This window comes from Paramormyrops kingsleyae, chromosome 16 (assembly GCF_048594095.1).
Source record: "Paramormyrops kingsleyae isolate MSU_618 chromosome 16, PKINGS_0.4, whole genome shotgun sequence".
NCBI lineage: Eukaryota > Metazoa > Chordata > Actinopteri > Osteoglossiformes > Mormyridae > Paramormyrops > Paramormyrops kingsleyae.
Window position 1 is genome coordinate 13263538 of NC_132812.1, and position 18194 is coordinate 13281731.

Sequence of the window (18194 nt, forward strand, 5' to 3'; positions counted from 1 at the left end):
CTGTTTTGTACTGCTTACCGAGTACATTGACTCTGACTTTCACAGCCTTCTGTCCAGCTTTATTTTCAGCTGATATGATATAAGTTCCAGAATGGCATAATGTACTGTCAGGAATTGTGACGGTTGATGTAGTGTCAATTGATCTAATCTAAAAAAAAAAATATGTAAATTGCATTAGAAATACTGATTAGTGTTTTTGAAAGTTAAATTCAAATTATGATGGCCCAATACCTGTGACTCTACTGGAAGAAAATGAAGACCCTCCTTCTTTTCAGATATTGCTTTGCCATCATACTGCCATGTAACATTTGGAGTAGGACATCCTGTGATAATTGCAGGGATTTTTATTGTGGAACCAGCCCGACAGGAGAGTAACTCCTTGGCATTGATATCCAAAGTGATTCTTGGTTCCTCTGTAAGTGAAATTTAAATATCAGTTCAATTACCTTACATATATATTTTCTTGAAAAATATGAACATATTATGAGAATTACCCAATATCTCTTTAACAAGAATGTGAGAAGTTCCTGGGCTTGGTTCAGACTCTCCTCCAGAATTGACTGCAATAATTCTAAATTTGTATTTTTTCATTTTTTGAAGATCAGGTACAGTAAATTTATTATCAGGATGTGGTTTGTCTGATTCATTGACTCTTCTCCATTGTAATGAATCTTCATCTTGAACTTCAATAATGTAGCCTTTGATGGGGCTTCCGCCGTCCTTATCTGGTGGATTCCAAGTAAGTGTGACACTATCATCGGTTTTATGTGCAACTTCTGGGCTTGATGGCATTCCAGGAGGATCTGGAAAATAAAAATAATAAGGTATTTTTAGAACACTCGCGTTAAAAAAAAATTAAATGTATAATCTTTTTCAAAATATGTACCCATCCATCCATCCATCCATCCATCTTGTACACACTCATTTCAGTTCATCCCAGGTAGCATACACATGGGGTACATCCTGGAAGGGTTGCCAGTTAAATAAAAACACATGATAGGGAATGAAACAGAAAAATTTACATACTCTTGGGGTCAGTTGCAAATGCACTCTCAGTCGGTTCACTAGGAGGTCCAACACCAGCAGCATTGCATGCCATCACACGGAACTGGTATTCAGTACCCTCATTCAGGTGGTGTACATTAAATTCTAGGCCTTTAATTGCTGGTTTTGTGATTGGGGCCCGATTCACACGATTCCAGTAAACAGCTCCTTTTTCTCTCTTCTCAAGCCAGTAACCCGTGATTGTGGATCCGCCATTATCCTTAGGTGGTTCCCATGTTACCAACATGGAAGTCCTAGTGCACCCAGCGATCTTTGGGTTTTGTGGTGGACCAGGGAGGCCATACAGATCCTTGACAATGACTTTCTCTGATTCACATCCATCACTAACTCCATATTTATTCTCAGCTTTGATCCTGAACTGGTAAGTCCTATCGGTTTCAAGTTTTGATACCTTGAAAAGGAAGATGTTTATTATATTTCTAATTCAAAATAATTCTGCATAATTCTGAAAAAAAATATATTAATATTATGCTTACCCTATAACGCCTTTCAATTACACTGTCAGTTATCTCCTCCCAATCTGATTTTTTCTTGCTGGCATCCCTTTTCTCAATAATATAATTTGTGAGTTCACTACCTCCATTATCTTCTGGAGCATCCCAAGTAAGATAACATCCTTGATTTGTGATATCAGAGACTACAATGTTCTGTGGTGGCATTGGACGGTCTAAAATGTACACATGGGATATTTTTTAAAAATATAATAATAATCTCTTTCATAAGTTCAATATATAAACAGACGAATTAAAGATGTAACACTTACCAAATATCTCTACCTTGATGTTCTCATATGCAGATCCAAGGTGATTTGAAGCAGTCAGTGTGTAAAGGCCACTATCTTTCCGATCAGTTTCAGGAATGCTTAGCGTTGTGTGTGCTTTTGAATAACTCAGCACCTCAGTATTAATCAAAAATTTTTCTGTTTGTTCCTCAATAATATTTCCATCCCTTGACCATTCACTCTTGGGCATTGGGATTCCTATCACTTCTGCAGGAATTTCAATGGCTTCTCCTTTCTTAGCAGTGATTGTACCACTCTTGAAGTACTTCAACAATGTCACAGTTGGCTTAACTGCAATAAAAAAAAGTGTGAGTTATTTTCAGATAGGAAATAATGTGTATGTCCAATTGACATCAATTTGTACACTGTAATAAAAAATACCTTCATCATCTTGAATAACAGCACTTAATGTAAGTGAAGGCTCTCCATCTCCAATATCATTTACTGCTTTGACACGGAAGTCATACATATGACGTTCGGAGAGGTTCTCCAGTGTTAAAAATAGATCCTTACATATCTGACGATTGGCAATCTCAAACTCAGTTCCATCTTTTCTCTTCTTTTCTACATAATATCCTCGAATTGGACTGCCACCATCACTTTGAGGTGGTTTCCAAGACAGAGTTATTGATGATTTGGTTCTTTCCGTAAAACGAAATCTCTCTGGTGCAGTTGGGGTACCTTGAATTTTTTATGAACACATTTTATGCATTTTCACAATTAAATTGTTTCTTCAATTTATCATTATACAGTATGTCAAATCGCACTTACCTTTTGGATCTATTGCAAGAATAGGGCCCAGATCAACTGGTTCACCACAACCAAACTTGTTTTTCGCTACAACACGGAACATATATTCCCCTCCATCAAACGGCCCTCTAATTTCACATTTACACATAGGTGTCTCAATTGGCTGTCTCCATGTGTGCATCTTTGCATCTCTCCTTTCAACAATGTAGCTCGTGATATCACTTCCACCATTATCTGCAGGTTCTGACCAGCTTAGTGCTATCACCTTTTTTGTGACTACATTGGTCTTCAAGTCAATGACAGGACCAGGAACATCTATGAGATATAAAAGAAACAAATATTTTACAGGAGCAATACAACATGCAAAATTACAATGAAAAAAAATTACATAATTGATGGAAATTAATTCTTTTTTTCTACTTACCCAAGACTTCAACTCTAGTAAATGCAGATTTGGTTCCACTGCTGTTTGAGCCAGTAATCTGGTATATGCCATGGTCAGACCTCAAAGCATTCTTTATACTTAAAGTGCTGTTTTTTCCAATAGTTTCGATCATAACATGTTCTTTGACAGGATCACTTTCATCCTTTGTCCACTTCACTTCTGGCTGAGGTCTACCATTTACATAGGCAGGTAACTTCAGTGTCTCCCCAGCTCGAATAGTAACACCATTTTTCACAGATATGTCAAGTTCCACGAATGGAGTCTCTGTCACAGCGAGAACAAAAGGACATTAACCACCTGCAATTTTGATTTCCTTAATTGAAATTTTTGTTGAATTTTTGTTTGTAATTTGTACTCTAAAAAGTTTGATTACCTTGTGGTTCTTTCACCATAACAGGTTGAGTCATGCCAGGTGCTCCTTCACCTGCCTGATTCACAGCAAACACGCGGATAATATAATCAGCTCCCTCTGTCAGTCCAGAAATGGTAAGCTTGCAGTCTTTGCATAGTCTCTCAGTGCAGCGGGACCAATTTTTTTCTCCTGCAAGAACTTTCTCAACATGATACCCAAGAATGTCTCCACCACCATTGTACAAAGGGGGCTTCCAAGTCAGTTCAATGGAAGATGAGGTAGTATCAACAATCCTTGGAACAGGTGGGCCAGGCGGCACTAAGAAAATTGAGAATATTTTTTAGTTTTTATGAGTAGATGATTCAGTGTTTTGATTCTCATGCTATATTTAAATCTTAATAAAACTTACGAATAGGATCTTGTGCGACTTTTGGTTCAGATGGCACGCTGAAATTTCCAGGTCCAGCTAAGTTTTCAGCACAAACTCTAAAGATGTAGGTCATGCCATCCAGTAGACCAGTAACCCTGACTTTCAATGAATTAAGCAGGTTGTTATTTACTCTGGTCCAATATTTGCTATTGATTTCTCGCTTCTCAATCCAGTACCCCAAAACAGGACTGCCGTTGTCTTTTGGCTCATTCCAGCTTACAAGCATGCTGTTTTCAGTAACTTCTCCCACTCGTGGCATATTGGGTGCATCAGGGGGATCTGAAAATCATAGGGCATTTTAATGATAAAAAAATAAAACTATCTAGTACAAATGTTATTAAACACATCTGAAATATCTTACCAAATTGATTCTTAGCTATAACTGGTGATGAGTAACATGCAGGTCCAGGACCAAACTTGTTTTCTGCTGAAATCCGGAAGATGTACTCCTTGCCTTCAATCAATTTTGTTACAGGATATTTACATCCTTTGCAAGTTGAAGTCACAGTAATCCATCCACCGTCGTCTTTGGTGTTGTCTTTCTTCTCCAAAATGTAGTTCAGAACTTCACTACCACCGTCATCTTTAGGTGGGTCCCATTTACAAATGAGAGAAGTGTTCCTGATTTCTTCAAAAGTAAAGTTAACTGGAGGTCCTGGTACATCTGAAAGTCACGAGCATAAATTATAGGGATAAAACATAGCAACCAAATGTGCAGACAAAATTAAGGAAAACATAATAATTTAAAGTAAATAAAAATGTATTAAATCACTCTTACCAAGGACAATAACGTCACATGATGCTGTTGCACTACCATGAACATTCTCGACGTTAGCCATGTACACTCCATGGTCACTTCTAACACAGTCACGGATCATCACAATGGCCACACCCTTTTTGCTGGGATCAAAAGAAACCCGTTCATTAAGGGGTGGGTGGTATGGCTCCTCGGGCTCAGAATAAGCAGCCTTACTCTTCTTTTTCATAGTTGGTTTCACTGGTTTCTTTATTGTCTCCAGCTTGATGACTTCATCATTTCTGAACCAAGTCACAGTTGGGTATGGAGATCCAGAGATATAGGCATCTATAGTAATCTCTTCACCTTTTTTGAAGCTGAGGCTTCCAATGAGAGAAACCTTGGGGAGTTCTAAAGGGGAAAAAAAATGTTATCTATGATTTGGCCCTTGTCAAAGTCACTCAGATTTTTATGCCTCCCCTTTTCTTCTGTATTCATATTGAAGTACCAAGTATTAGCTTACCGTCTAATATATCCCAGACCTTGACACGCACTGTTTTTATGAGTAAGTATCATTCACATTCGCATATTACATGGGGGTGGTTATAATGTTTTGGTTCTTCAATGCGTGCGTGTGTGTGCGTGTGAGCGGGTTTACCTATCCTTATGGGGACACAATGTCCCCATAGCATGATAAATATCCATTTTTAATAAAAATAACTCTATAAAAATCGGTGACTGCTATGAAAAAACTAAAAATGCAAAAACTCTTGTATTTTGTTAGGTTACTTATGGTTATGGTTAGGGCAGGGTAGGGGTTAAGGTTGTCATAGTTAGCGTTAGCAATTTTCCCATTGAAATGAATGAGCGGTCCCCATAAGGATATGTTTACCCTACATGTGCGTGTGTGTATTATGTTTAAACCGTTATTCTGAAATTGTGAGGACCCTGTTTCATGCAATCAAAAAATGAAAAATGCCACACACACACACACACACACAGAGTTAAAATCCAAAGAATTATTATGATTTCTGGTTTTGCATACCAACAGGGTCTGCAGCTTTCACTAGCGGTGTGGTAGAAGAAGGATCACTAATTCCAAAAGCATTCTCAGCACGAACACGAAACTGGTATTCTTCTCCCTCTTTCAAGCCTTCAAAAGTATATGAAAACCCAGGCACCAGGATTTCATTGCATCTTTCAAATCGAGTACCATCTTTTGTGATTTTCTCCAGAATATAACCTTTAATGGGGCTACCACCATCAGATATTGGTGGTTTCCAAGTGAGGGTTACAGAATGGGCTGTAACATTATGGGCCTCAACTTTGGTAGGTGGATCTGGACGATCTAAAAATGCAGAAGATAAAAGTTATTTTGCACTTAAACTATTTTTTGTAAATATTTTTTTTAATCTATAAAAAACAGTAAAAGAAAACTGTAGCATGTGGTATGCACTAGTCATTTTTAATGCTTACCCTTCTGATCCTCAATAATTACAGGATTGCGGCTCTCAATATACTCCCCACTGCCAACCTTGTTCACAGCCCGGACACGGAAGTAGTATTCTGCATTAACAAGCAAGTCTTTAACAATGCAGCTCAGAGTTTCTCCTGACATGACAGGCCTGTATGTTTTCTTGGAAGCTTCCCTCCGTTCAAGAACATAGTGAAGAATAGGACTGTCACCATCATCCTCTGGAGGCTCCCATGTGATTTTGCAGGAATTATTAGTAACTTCACTAGCAACAATATCTTTACAAGGGCCAGGAATACCTATAAATTACAAAGAAGCCATTAATAAAAATTGTAATAGCACAACCTAATGACGTTTTATTTTTAAAGCAGTAGCCCTGCTTGCTATGAAAAAATCAATGCAAAACATATGGAATCATACTGTTAATCATACCAATGACTTTAACGTTTAATGTTCCACTTATCGTTCCAAGCCTGTTTTCCAGAGTGATAGCGTACACTCCAGCATCAGCACGGACACATTTGGAAATATCCAAGCGAGCAGCAGACCGTTCACAGTGTAGGGAAACTCGGCCATCAGCTTTGAGGTCTGTGCCATCTTTTTTCCAGGATACCGTGGGTAACGGTACAGCACTGTATGGAACTGGCAGCTGTAATTTATCCCCTTCTATTGCAATAATGTCTTCAGTGATTAAATCTAGGGTAGGAGCACCTTCAATAACAAGAACAAGTTTCTTTTGTAAATGAAGAATATTTAATATCTAACATATATCTATTTAATAAAGAACTACTAGTTTGGCTTTATTTACTCACTTGCTTACATACTTTCTTAATTAAGAGTATTTAACAGAAATATCTATGCTTAAAAATTCATAAAGATGCTTACAGTCAGGATCCTTGGCATAGATACTCTGAGAGACGTCAGAGGGGTCACTGATTCCAATAGCATTTATTGCACGGACTCTCATCACATACTGTTTCTCTGGTATTATTCCTTCAATGGCTGTGAATTTTAGCTCTTTCACTGGCCGTGAACTGACTCTCATCCACTTCTCAGTGCCTGCTTCACACAGCTCAACGTGATAGCCAAGGATGGGGCTGCCACCGTTTTTTTCTGGTGGCTTCCAGCTTATGCATATATGGTGTCTGCTAGCATCAGTAATATTCAAGTCCAGTGGGGGCGATGGTGAACCTGTGGAATATTATCATAGCACATTAAATATCATACGTCGACTTGTGCCCTTTAATACTACGCTATACAGAGAAGATTTAAAAAACAGCATACTTATTGGATCTTCAATTCTAAGTACATCTGTAGGTTCACTTGGTGGCCCAACACCAGCTTCATTCTCAGCCCGAACCTGGAACTGCACTTCGCTTCCTTCATCAACATCTGTCACCTGGTATGTGCAGTCTGGCCCTTGAGTCTTTCCAGCCTTTACCCAACGAGTTCCGAGTTTTTCTTTTTTCTCAATGACATATCTACCAGAATGAAAGGAACACAAAATCTGAAAATATTTCCTTAAAAAGAAAACAGGCTGGGTATCTGTGTAAAAAACATTCCTAACATACTTCGTAATGGGTCGACCGCCATCATTCTTTGGAGATTCCCACTTCAGGTCAACGTGTCTTTTAGTTACATCCAGCACAATTAATGCATAAGGTGGCCCTGGGGTAGCTACATGGAAAAGAAAAATTAATGCATGATGTATAGTGCCGATTAATAACTACATACTGAAACAATATACTGACAAAATCAATTCTAACAAAACAAACTCACTGAAAGTATCCTTGGCAAGAACAGAGTCTTCCAGTTCACAGTATTCACTCTGCCCAATCGCATTCTCAGCTGCTACACGGAACACATAAAGAGACCCTTCATTTAGTGGTGTAACGGTGTGCTTGGTCTCCTTCACAGTGGTATCTACCGTCTGCCAGGCCTTTCGTCTCACATCTCGCTTCTCAACAATATAATTTGTAATGGGAGATCCACCATCCTTCTCTGGAACCGTCCATTTCAACTCAGCATCTGTCTTAGTGATATTAACTACCTGAAGCCAGCGAGGAGGTGAAGGTGGATCTGTCGAACAAAGATGCATTCGTTAATATTTTTTATATTTTAGAAAATTTAAATCGTGCTTGTTGAAAAACTGGTAAGTAACTTACAAAGTCTCTCTTTGCAGGTCACAGTGTCACTGGGTTCACTTGGTTCACTCTCTCCTGCAGAGTTCACAGCTCTAACTCTAAATGAATACTCTTCCTTCTCCATCAGACCCTTCAAAAAGTGCTCAGTCATGGGGACATCTTCGGCCACACGCACCCAGTCTTCAGTTCCACTTTTAAGTAACTCAATTACATAGGAATCTATTTTGGCCCCACCGTCGTGCTCAGGTTTGGTCCACTGCAGTAGAGCTGAAGTCTTAGCTACATCCTTGATAACAGGTTTACCAGGAGCCCATGGAACATCTAGAATAATAAAGGACACAATCTGAAATTGGAATTGTTTTCCTTTTATTCTTTTATTTAAATTTAAGTTTGTAAACATTGCAGTGATCACACCGTCAAAACAATAGAACATTACTGGGCTGAAATGAAATAGATAAAGTAGAGAAAGGAAACAGCTAAAATGAGAGCACAAATTCTCTGAAATTTGTTGAAGCAATCAAAATGACTAAAACAAAATTACACTTACACAAATTTCATTACAAACAAGTTTTATTCACAGGAGTACCATTACTTTGTGTGTAATAGTCCACTTAATAGTCTAAACATTTCTAACTTAGTGTCACGCCCAGCTCCTTGTGTGTGCCGACGCTCCCTTATTAACCACACGTGCTGCCCCGATTCTGACCAGCTGTTTTCCGTCAGTTTGATATGTTCTGTGTATTTAAGTCCGTGTCTGAGTCCGTATCCCGAGATCCGTCATTAATGTTAGTTGGTTGCTGCCCTGTGTTTTCCCTGGTTTACCCGTAATAAACCCCGTTTGCCCGTATTTACGGCTCCACTTGTCTGTTTGCTTGCTCGCATCAAATGCGACGTGACACTTACCAATTGGATTCTTGACCAAAATCTGGTCGGTCTCTTTGCTTGGTTTTCCGAGTCCTGCAAGATTTTCAGCTAAGACCCGAAAAATATATTTCTTCTTTGTGGGCAGTCCTTTAACCCTGAACAATGGTGCATAAACAATGGTTTTCACATCCATTGCACAGAAAATGTAATGTGTAATATGCATTTTATTTATATATAGGCCTAAATATTTTAGATCCTGACCTGTAAGAGGTATCCTGAATTGGCATCTTGTTGCACTTTATCCACTTGTCATTTTCTGGATCATACCTTTCAATCCAATATCCAGTGATAGGACTGCCACCATCATCATCAGGTTCATACCATGTCAGGGTCAAAGAGTCCTTAGCAATATCAGAGGGGACCAATTTACTTGGGGCACCGGGTGGGTCTGCAAAACCAAGAGGTATTCAGTTACTAAACAGCAAGAAAACGGGGACAACATGCTTTCCAAAAAGCAAAAATGAATGTAAATACATACCAAAGGAGTATTTAGCAACAACGGGAACATGTTCTGCAGGGAGACCAATACCGTACTGGTTTTCAGCAAACACTCTGAAGATGTACTCCTTCTGAGACGTAAGATTGCAGGCTTTGAATGTGGTCTGTTTCACTGTGGAAGATAGTCTGTGCCACGTCTCACTGTCTGCAGCCCTTCTCTCCACAATATAGTTGGTAACTCTTGAGCCACCATCATCTCGAGGAGGATTCCAGGCGAGGAAGCAGGATTCATTGGTGATGTCAGAGATTTCAAATGCAGCTGGAGGGCCTGGTTTATCTGTCCATTCAATTAAACAACAGTATGAGAACTATTTCATTTACATAAAAACGAAATAACATACCACTCGAAATCTCAGAAAACAATACTGTACCAAGTATGTTAACATCGACAGTTGCAGTAGCACGGCCACTGCTATTAACTGCCTCAATGATGTAGGTAGCTGTGTCGTCTCTTGTTGTTTTGGCAATAGACACCATAGAATGGCCAGGTTTAGTGTCAATTGAAACTCTATCATCTGGCTTCAGAACAACATCAGCCTTGGTCCAGGTGACTTTGGGTTCTGGTTTGCCAAGCACACCAGCAGGTAGCTCAATCTTAGTTCCAGCCTTGGCAGTCAAGCCAGCAAGCAGCTTTACATCTAACATGATCTCAGGGGGCTCTGTGTAATGGAACAAAAACACAATTAGCTTCCTGTAAAAATAACAAAGATATAATTTTGTATGTCATAATGAATATACCTTTTGGATCAACAGCCAAGATTTCATCTGTTGCCCTGCACGGTTGACTAGCACCGAGTCTGTTCAGAGCTCTGACACGGTAAGCATACCATTGTCCTTCAGTGAGGCCAGTAACTTGGAATCTGTGAAGAAATAATGATTAGCCTCTTCATTGCATCACACTACCTACTAAATCTGAAAGAAACATACAGTTACAGATTATTTCTACTTACTTTAGCTCAGGTATGGGATCACCACATGGTTCCCACTTGTCAGTGCCACGCTGGCACTTATCAACAATGTAGCCTTTAATTACAGAGCCACCATCATATTTAGGAGGCTCCCAGGATAAGAAGATTCCATTAGCAGACTTATCTCTCCATTTCAGGTCCTCAGGTGGGTCAGGAACAGCTGGAATTAAAGTTCAAAAATATCAAAAACTCTTAAGTTTTATAAATGTTTATTTTAGGTTATTTTTCAAACAATTATTTTAGTTTTTTCCAATTCTCAGCCACTTACTAGCTGGGGAGGAGACATTAACTGGTTCTTCGATGTATGCAGGCTCTCCTGGACCACACTTATTACAGGCAGTAACTCTGAACAGATACTCTTTGCCTTCAGTAACATCTGTGATAGAGTATTCCTGGTCCTGTATACCACTGATAACCTAAAATTATAATAGAAACACAAAAGGTTGATTAGCAGGATAATAAAATTCCCTTGAGTATAGTATTATGTGAACACTGCATAAACAAGTTAGCACAGAGACATTTTAAACTGTACATCCATACCTTCACCCATGTTTTACGTGATGCTTCACGTTTTTCAACCTGGTAGCCAGTTAATGGACTTCCCCCATCATGCTCTGGTGCCTCCCACATCAAATGTACATGACGCCTGGTCACTTCTGCAACTTTGAAGTCTCTGGGTGCACTTGGGGATGCTAAAAAAAGTCAAGAAAAACAAGAATGATAACTTTTTCTTTAGCCCTTAAGACATAAGAGTTTATTGTTCTAAGACTGCGAATTCACATACCAATGACATTGACGTCAATCTCTCCAGAGATAGTGGCTGCATCATTTTCAAGATGGATAGTGTAGATGCCCTTATCTGGGCGGACACTGGGAGTGATGATGAGTTCCGTAAATGTGCTTTTGGTGACCATGGACACTCTGTCTCCTGCAGCCAACTCCTTGTCTCCCACACTCCAGTGGGGAGTGGGCAAGGGGTATCCAGTAATTGGAATGCGGATAGTGAGAGGATGAGGGACGATTACCTCTAAACCATCCTTAAAAGCACTTAGATCCATAGTAGGGGCAACTACCAGAAGAAAAGAAAATCCACATTAACCAATTAATGAAATTAAACAAACTGCTTTTTACATACCATGTGGATAAAAATGTAGTTTCCATTTTTCCAAGCAAAACTGCTTTTTACGTACCATGTGGATCATCGGCCACGAGAGGTCCAATCTGGTCAGCTGGGTCAGAAACACCTGCTGCATTTTCAGCTGACACTCTGTAATGGTACTTTTGTCCATGTTTCAGGCCAGTCAGCTAAACAAAAATAGAAATGAAAGAAAAGAAAGAATTATATTTATGACATTATGAATGCCATATTTGCTTGTAGACAGATATTAATCAGAATAATTTTTCAGTTCTTCACACTGCTAAACGATAAATACATAATATAAATACCTTGTAACTAAGGTCCTGGCAAAGCCTGGCATTGCATCTGAACCACTTGTCTGTTCCATCCTCACACTTTTCAATAATATAGCCAGTGATTGTGCTGCCTCCATTACTTAGAGGTGTCTCCCATGTCAGTTGAATGGAGTCCCTTGTCTGGTCAGTGTAACTGAAGTTCAGTGGGGGACTTGGTCTCTCTGAATGTAAATACAGAAGGTAAAATTACTATAAATACTGATCTCCAATCACAGAAGTTATACTACACCTGTCAGCTTTACTAACCAATGGGATCCATGATCTTCACTGGGTCAGTAGCAAAGCTTGGCTTTCCAATTCCAGCTTTGTTTTCAGCTCTTACTCGGAAGATATATTCCTTATTCTCCACAACATCATTGATGACAGCTGTGCAGTCTTCTGGCTTGGTCACCAAAGCTGCTTCCCATCTAACAGATGTTCTATCACGTAGTTCAATAATGTATGCTGTAATTTCTGATCCTCCATCATACAGAGGAGGCTCCCAGGAGAGAGTGGCACCAAACTTATTCACGTTTCCAACCATAACATTCTGTGGTGCCTCAGGAACATCTGAATTACAAAAATAGAAATCAAATAGAAAATATAATTTGTTTCACTTTATCATAACTCATTAATATAGAATGAAAGAAAAAATGTGTGTGTGTGTGTGTGTGTATGTGTGTGTGCGGTCCAGGTATACCTATTTCATAAAAATGCAATGAAGAAACTAAAAATGCAAAAACTCTTGTATTTTGTTTGGTTACCTGCGGTTATGGTTAGGGCTGGGTAGATGTTAAAGATGTCATACTGTAGTTAGCGTTAGCATTTTTCCCATAGAAATAAATGAGCGGTCCCCATAAGAATATGTATACCCTACATGTGCGTGTGTGTGTGTGTGTGTGCGTGCGTGTGTGCACAATGCTTACCAAACTTGTTCTTAGCTTGCACAGGATTCTCAGTTTCCACATTTGGTCCATTTCCTACTCTGTTACGTGCACAGACACGGAAAAGGTACATGGAGTCCTTGTTCAGTCCCGTCACACAGAACTCTTGGTCCTCTGCACGGTTAGTGACCATAGTCCAGCTTTTGCGCGTAATATCGCGTCTCTCGACTACGTAGGCAATGATCTTGCTTCCGCCATCAGATTCTGGCTCATCCCAGGCAAGACTAACCTCACCATCAGCGGTGTCCACAACATCAAGATTTTGTACAGGTCCAGGAACATCTAGAAACAGGTTATTCAGGTTATGTGTAACATTCCTGCTGCAAAAAGGCTTTATTAAATTGTTCTGAATATTTTTATGAAGGTTTGACTGACAGTTACAGTTAATTGAATGACAGAACATTATAGTCATTTTTATGACATTTTATCTATTATCAAATTTTTATATATAGTAGCTAGGAAAAACATAACTGAATTTTTGAAAACAATTTTTACAAATAATATCATTACATATTAACTAATTAAACTGGTCATGCACTTTTTGTGAAGTATAGGGACAATAGTGGTGAATCTTACCAATGACCTCCAGATTAATGAAAGCCTCTGCCTTTCCATGTTTGTTCCGGATAATAATTTTGTATCTGCCCTGGTCAGACTTCTCTGGTTCATTTAACTTGTATTCTGTTCTGTCAGTAAACGTGTCAATATTCTCTTCAGGTAGATAAATCTCATTGTAAAACCATTCTGCTTCAGCACGGGGATAAGCATCATAGGGGACTATCATGGTAAAAGGCTTTCCAGCATCAATCACAAGGTTCTGATCTGTGGTCTTCACCTTTGGCACGGCTGCAATAAAAACAAAGACATGAATTACATTTACTGTGACATTTTACTTAAAAAATCAAGACCCGGATGTTTTTTTTTCTGCAACATACCTGCTAATTCCAATTTGGCTCTGGCATCCTTGTCCTTAGCTATGACTCTATAATCACCCTGATCACGCGGTCTTATCTCACAGACCTGGAGCCTGTGAACCTTGCCCTCACTTATCATTTGGTACTTGTCACCCTGGACAATGACCATATTGTTCCTTAGCCATTTTACTTCAACTCTGTCTTTGTTGAGCTCAACCTCAAAAATAACATCCGAACCAGGAGCTTCAAATATATCTTTAGGGGGGGTGATTATCTCCACTGGGATTTCTGGGGAAAAAGCAATAGTTAAACATACAAGAAAAATAAATCACAGACAGACAAATGAAAAAATACTTATAATACACTTACCTTCAACAAAAAGTCTAGCCCTTATACGCTTCTCATTAACACCACAGGCATATTCACACTCGTCATCAGGTCTACATTCTTTGATATGTAGCTTGCACATCTCGCCTTCTTTCTCAAAGAAATATCTTGAAAGACATAAAAAGATCAAGGCATTACAATTTTTGACTAAACTGCTTCCAATAAAACTGCTTCCCAGGAAGTAAAGACTTACCTGGGTCCTTCTTTGATCTCGCGGCCATTCTTGTACCACTTGACCTCTCCTTTGTCTTTGGTGAGCATGCAGGAGAATTCAGCATCTTCAAACTCGGTGACAGTCTGGTCCACGAGTTTTGTTAGGAAGTCAGTCGGTGCCTCGCTAATAATCAGCTCAGCTGTGGACTTGTCAGAACCAGCAATAACGGAGTATTCAGCTTCATCAGCCAAGCTACACTCCTTGATAGTCAACATGTGCTTATCTTTATCCACTCTGTACGAGATGCGTTTGTTGAAGGTGATCTCTTCACCTGCCTTCATCCACTGTACTGTTACATTTGGTTTATTCACTTTGCAAGAGAAGGTAACTGTCCTCTTTTCTTGAGTCTCACAGTCCTCAAGGGGCTCAATGATCCTTAGATCCTCCTCTGCAATTTAGAGTAACGATTAATAAATTCCAAAGTCTCAAACAAGATGATGATGATGATGATGATGATGATGATGATGATGATGATAATAATAATAACAATAATGATAACAATAATGATAATAATGATAATAATAATAATAATAATAACAATAATAATAACAATAATGATAATAATAATGATAATAATAATAATAATAATAATAATGATAATAATAATAATGATAATAATAATAATAATAACCTTGTACAGTGAGTTGGGCAGAGCTCTGAGCATGTTCACCACGCTGATTTGTTAATGTTATTGTATAGTTAGCTTCATCGGATTTCTGAGCATCTCTGATTCTCAGAGAAAACACATTGTCCTTCTGAGACATGACACATCTTCCACTGTCAAAAATTGTTTCATTGTTTTTCAGCCACTTTGCTTTGGCACTTTCAGTATTTGCCTCACAATTAAAAACTATTTCCTGGCCTTCATCTGTTTCAGTATCTTTGATAGGTGTTATAATCCGGAGCTTTTCTGTAAAAACACAATAAATTTAAAACTCGAGAGAAAAAATGATTAACGCCGTATAGCACAGTTTATTTTCAATAAAATCATATAAATCTTCATAGTATATTACAGCATATTTATACATTCATACGTGTATAAAAAGTACTTACCAATGACAAACAGTTCTGCAGTAGCCCTTGTAGTGCCAATAAGGGCAACGTATGGTCCCTCATCCTGTAGCAGGCAGTCCTTAATGATAAGTGCCCTTCTCTTCCCATCACAAACAATGTCATATTTTTCCCCAGCTTCAAGCTCCTTGTCACCCTTGAGCCATTTAACCTCATATGTGTCTTTGGAAACTGAACAGACAAACTCCGCCTTTTGACCTTCAACCACTTCTTGGCTTTGTGGTCTTGATATAAAGTCAGCAGCCAATTCTAAAAGAAAACAACAATACCTTCTGAATATTACATGGCAAATTTTATTTTACTTTTATATATATAAGTATTAACTTCATATCAACGGCATCTGTATTCATTGTGATTATATTCTCATGGTTCATATGAATACAGGCAATCATTGTAGAATTTCATCCTTTACCGTGTAGATCTTACCATTAATCCTCAGTGTTGCTGAGGTTCGTGAGCTAGGTAGGCGGCAGTTATACTCTCCAGTGTCGTCCATGCAGAGGTCTCGAATAATAAGTATCCTCTTTCTGCCATCTACGATCTGTTCATATCTGCCTCCCTCAGGTAGCTCCTGTTCACCTTTGTACCATGTGACGTCTGCGCTGGGCTTTGAAACCTCGCAGACCATCTTAATGCTGTCAGTTTCAGTGCCCTCTATATTAGACAGATTCTTTGTAAACGCTGCTTCTTCCTCTGGAACAAAAAAATATCATTTGAAATTTAAAAATTAATAATCGTTTAAATTCTTGTGTGAATTAATGTAGCAAAGTGTATTTATATAGCACATTCTCATATACAAAGTTCATTCAGAGTGCTTTACAGAAAAAGATAAGATATAAAACGCATAAAATAATAATAATAGACATAAAATGGGAAAATTAAAAAGGATCTGAGAAATGGAGCAATGCTCTCTCTTTCTCTCTCTCTCTCTCTCTCTCTTCTTGGTGTTACTGTAGTTTGGAGACAGGGAGCCAGTGTAAGGATCTGAGAACTGGAGTAATGTGCATGCTCTCTCTTCTTGGTGTTAGTTAGGAGACAGGGAGCCAGTGTAAGGGTCTGAGAACTGGAGCAATGTAATCTCTCTTCTTGGTGTTAGTTAGGAGACAGGGAGCCAGTGTAAGGATCTGAGAACTGAAGTAATGTAATCTCTCTTCTTGGTGTTAGTTAGGAGACAGGGAGCCAGTGTAAGGATCTGAGAACTGGAGTAATGTGCATGCTCTCTCTTCTTGGTGTTAGTTAGGATTCTAGCAGCATCATTTTGAATGAGTTGAAGTCGTTTAATGTACTTTTTAGGAAGTCCAGTCAGGAGACCATTAGAATAACCCAATCTACTGGAGATAAATGCATGCCCAAGTTTCTTTTTGTAGCACCCAGAAGGTCATTGACAGAGCCCAATGTTGTGCATGAAGACACAGATATACTAGGGATTTATCATAAATAAATCCCTAGTATTTTCATTTATGTGCCTTTTTTTGGACAGAAGAGTGAATAAATCCTAGAAAATAAAGAAATTATCTGATAAACTAGGCTCCTAATATTAATAGTAGGAACACTAATAGTCATATTCTTTTATGTTTCAGAATTCCAAGAAAAGTTACATAATGTTCTTCTGAAATTGAGAACCTGCCTAAAAGTTTTCTTTTAAAAATTATCACACAAACTGTAGTTTATGATCAGACACTGTCAAAGTTACAAACCAAAAAACATCAAGTCTGAGAAGATCTGTCAGAAGCAAGTATGCAGTCAATTGCTCAATCTGAAATCTAAACATGGAAAAATTCATTTTTACTATCAATAATCAGATACAGTGGTACCTCAGTTCTCAAACTCATTAGAACTCGAATTTCTTAAAAGTCGAACCATCCAGTTAGAAAAAATGACTTAGAGCTCGATCTGAATCTCAGAATTCAAACCGTGAATGCCGACCTAAGATAACTTGTACACACGGGGAAATGAGTCACGCAGCACGTCTCTCAGCAGAAACAAAGGGTAACGCTTCAGTCTCAGCCTCGCATTCACTGATAGCATCGTGCATGTTTACACTAGCTGAATAAATATATTTAGACAGTAAAAATACATTTAGACAATGATAGACAGTAACAGTAATTATTATATAATAATAAAATCCATTTAAAAATAAAGATTTCTTATTAATTAATTTTATGTTAATAAATCATTAATACATTTAATTATAATAATATTGTTGTGCCGAGCGGGATGGAACGGGCACAAAGGCGCAGACGTCAGGGTATCGGGGAATACGGGGTTTAATACAGGTAAAGCAAGCAAAACGCAGACGGACAATACAATGACTGGACTGGGAAAACAAACTGAAACGCGGACTAAATACAGAGGACTAATGACAACAACCAGAAACAGCTGATCACACGAGGATTCCACACGGGGTTAACGAGGGGGCGTGGCACACGGAAGGAGCGGACAACCGGGGCAGGACACATTGTTTTTTTTAACTTTACACATTGTTTGGATACATTTATTTTCTTACTTTACAAATTACTGTTTTGATAAATGTGCTTAGACGTGTTTATTACAGTATATGCTTTTCTTGCTCCATTATTTTTTATGGACAAAATTCGATCAGATCTTGAACTTTTTAGGATTCGATCCGGAGTTCTGAACGGATT

General features: G+C 38.5%; 1 protein-coding gene across 1 annotated transcript in view; it reads right to left on the reverse strand.

The window, feature by feature from the left end:
• LOC111838565 (titin-like) overlaps positions 1-18194 on the reverse strand; it is a 167507-nt gene that overhangs the window by 69964 nt on the left and 79349 nt on the right. The window contains 41 exon segments of the mRNA XM_072700231.1: positions 19-148; positions 232-413; positions 495-803; positions 1027-1456; positions 1542-1732; positions 1829-2137; positions 2228-2527; positions 2618-2911; positions 3021-3305; positions 3415-3711; positions 3803-4102; positions 4185-4487; positions 4602-4970; positions 5605-5907; positions 6036-6332; positions 6466-6744; positions 6919-7224; positions 7318-7514; positions 7605-7710; positions 7813-8112; positions 8199-8498; positions 9081-9196; positions 9303-9489; positions 9580-9876; positions 9971-10258; positions 10338-10459; positions 10550-10727; positions 10836-10983; positions 11108-11259; positions 11352-11636; positions 11758-11872; positions 12014-12201; positions 12287-12589; positions 12946-13245; positions 13540-13809; positions 13899-14165; positions 14247-14371; positions 14458-14866; positions 15110-15388; positions 15532-15798; positions 15976-16242. Coding sequence (XP_072556332.1) covers positions 19-148; positions 232-413; positions 495-803; positions 1027-1456; positions 1542-1732; positions 1829-2137; positions 2228-2527; positions 2618-2911; positions 3021-3305; positions 3415-3711; positions 3803-4102; positions 4185-4487; positions 4602-4970; positions 5605-5907; positions 6036-6332; positions 6466-6744; positions 6919-7224; positions 7318-7514; positions 7605-7710; positions 7813-8112; positions 8199-8498; positions 9081-9196; positions 9303-9489; positions 9580-9876; positions 9971-10258; positions 10338-10459; positions 10550-10727; positions 10836-10983; positions 11108-11259; positions 11352-11636; positions 11758-11872; positions 12014-12201; positions 12287-12589; positions 12946-13245; positions 13540-13809; positions 13899-14165; positions 14247-14371; positions 14458-14866; positions 15110-15388; positions 15532-15798; positions 15976-16242 — 10350 coding nt within the window.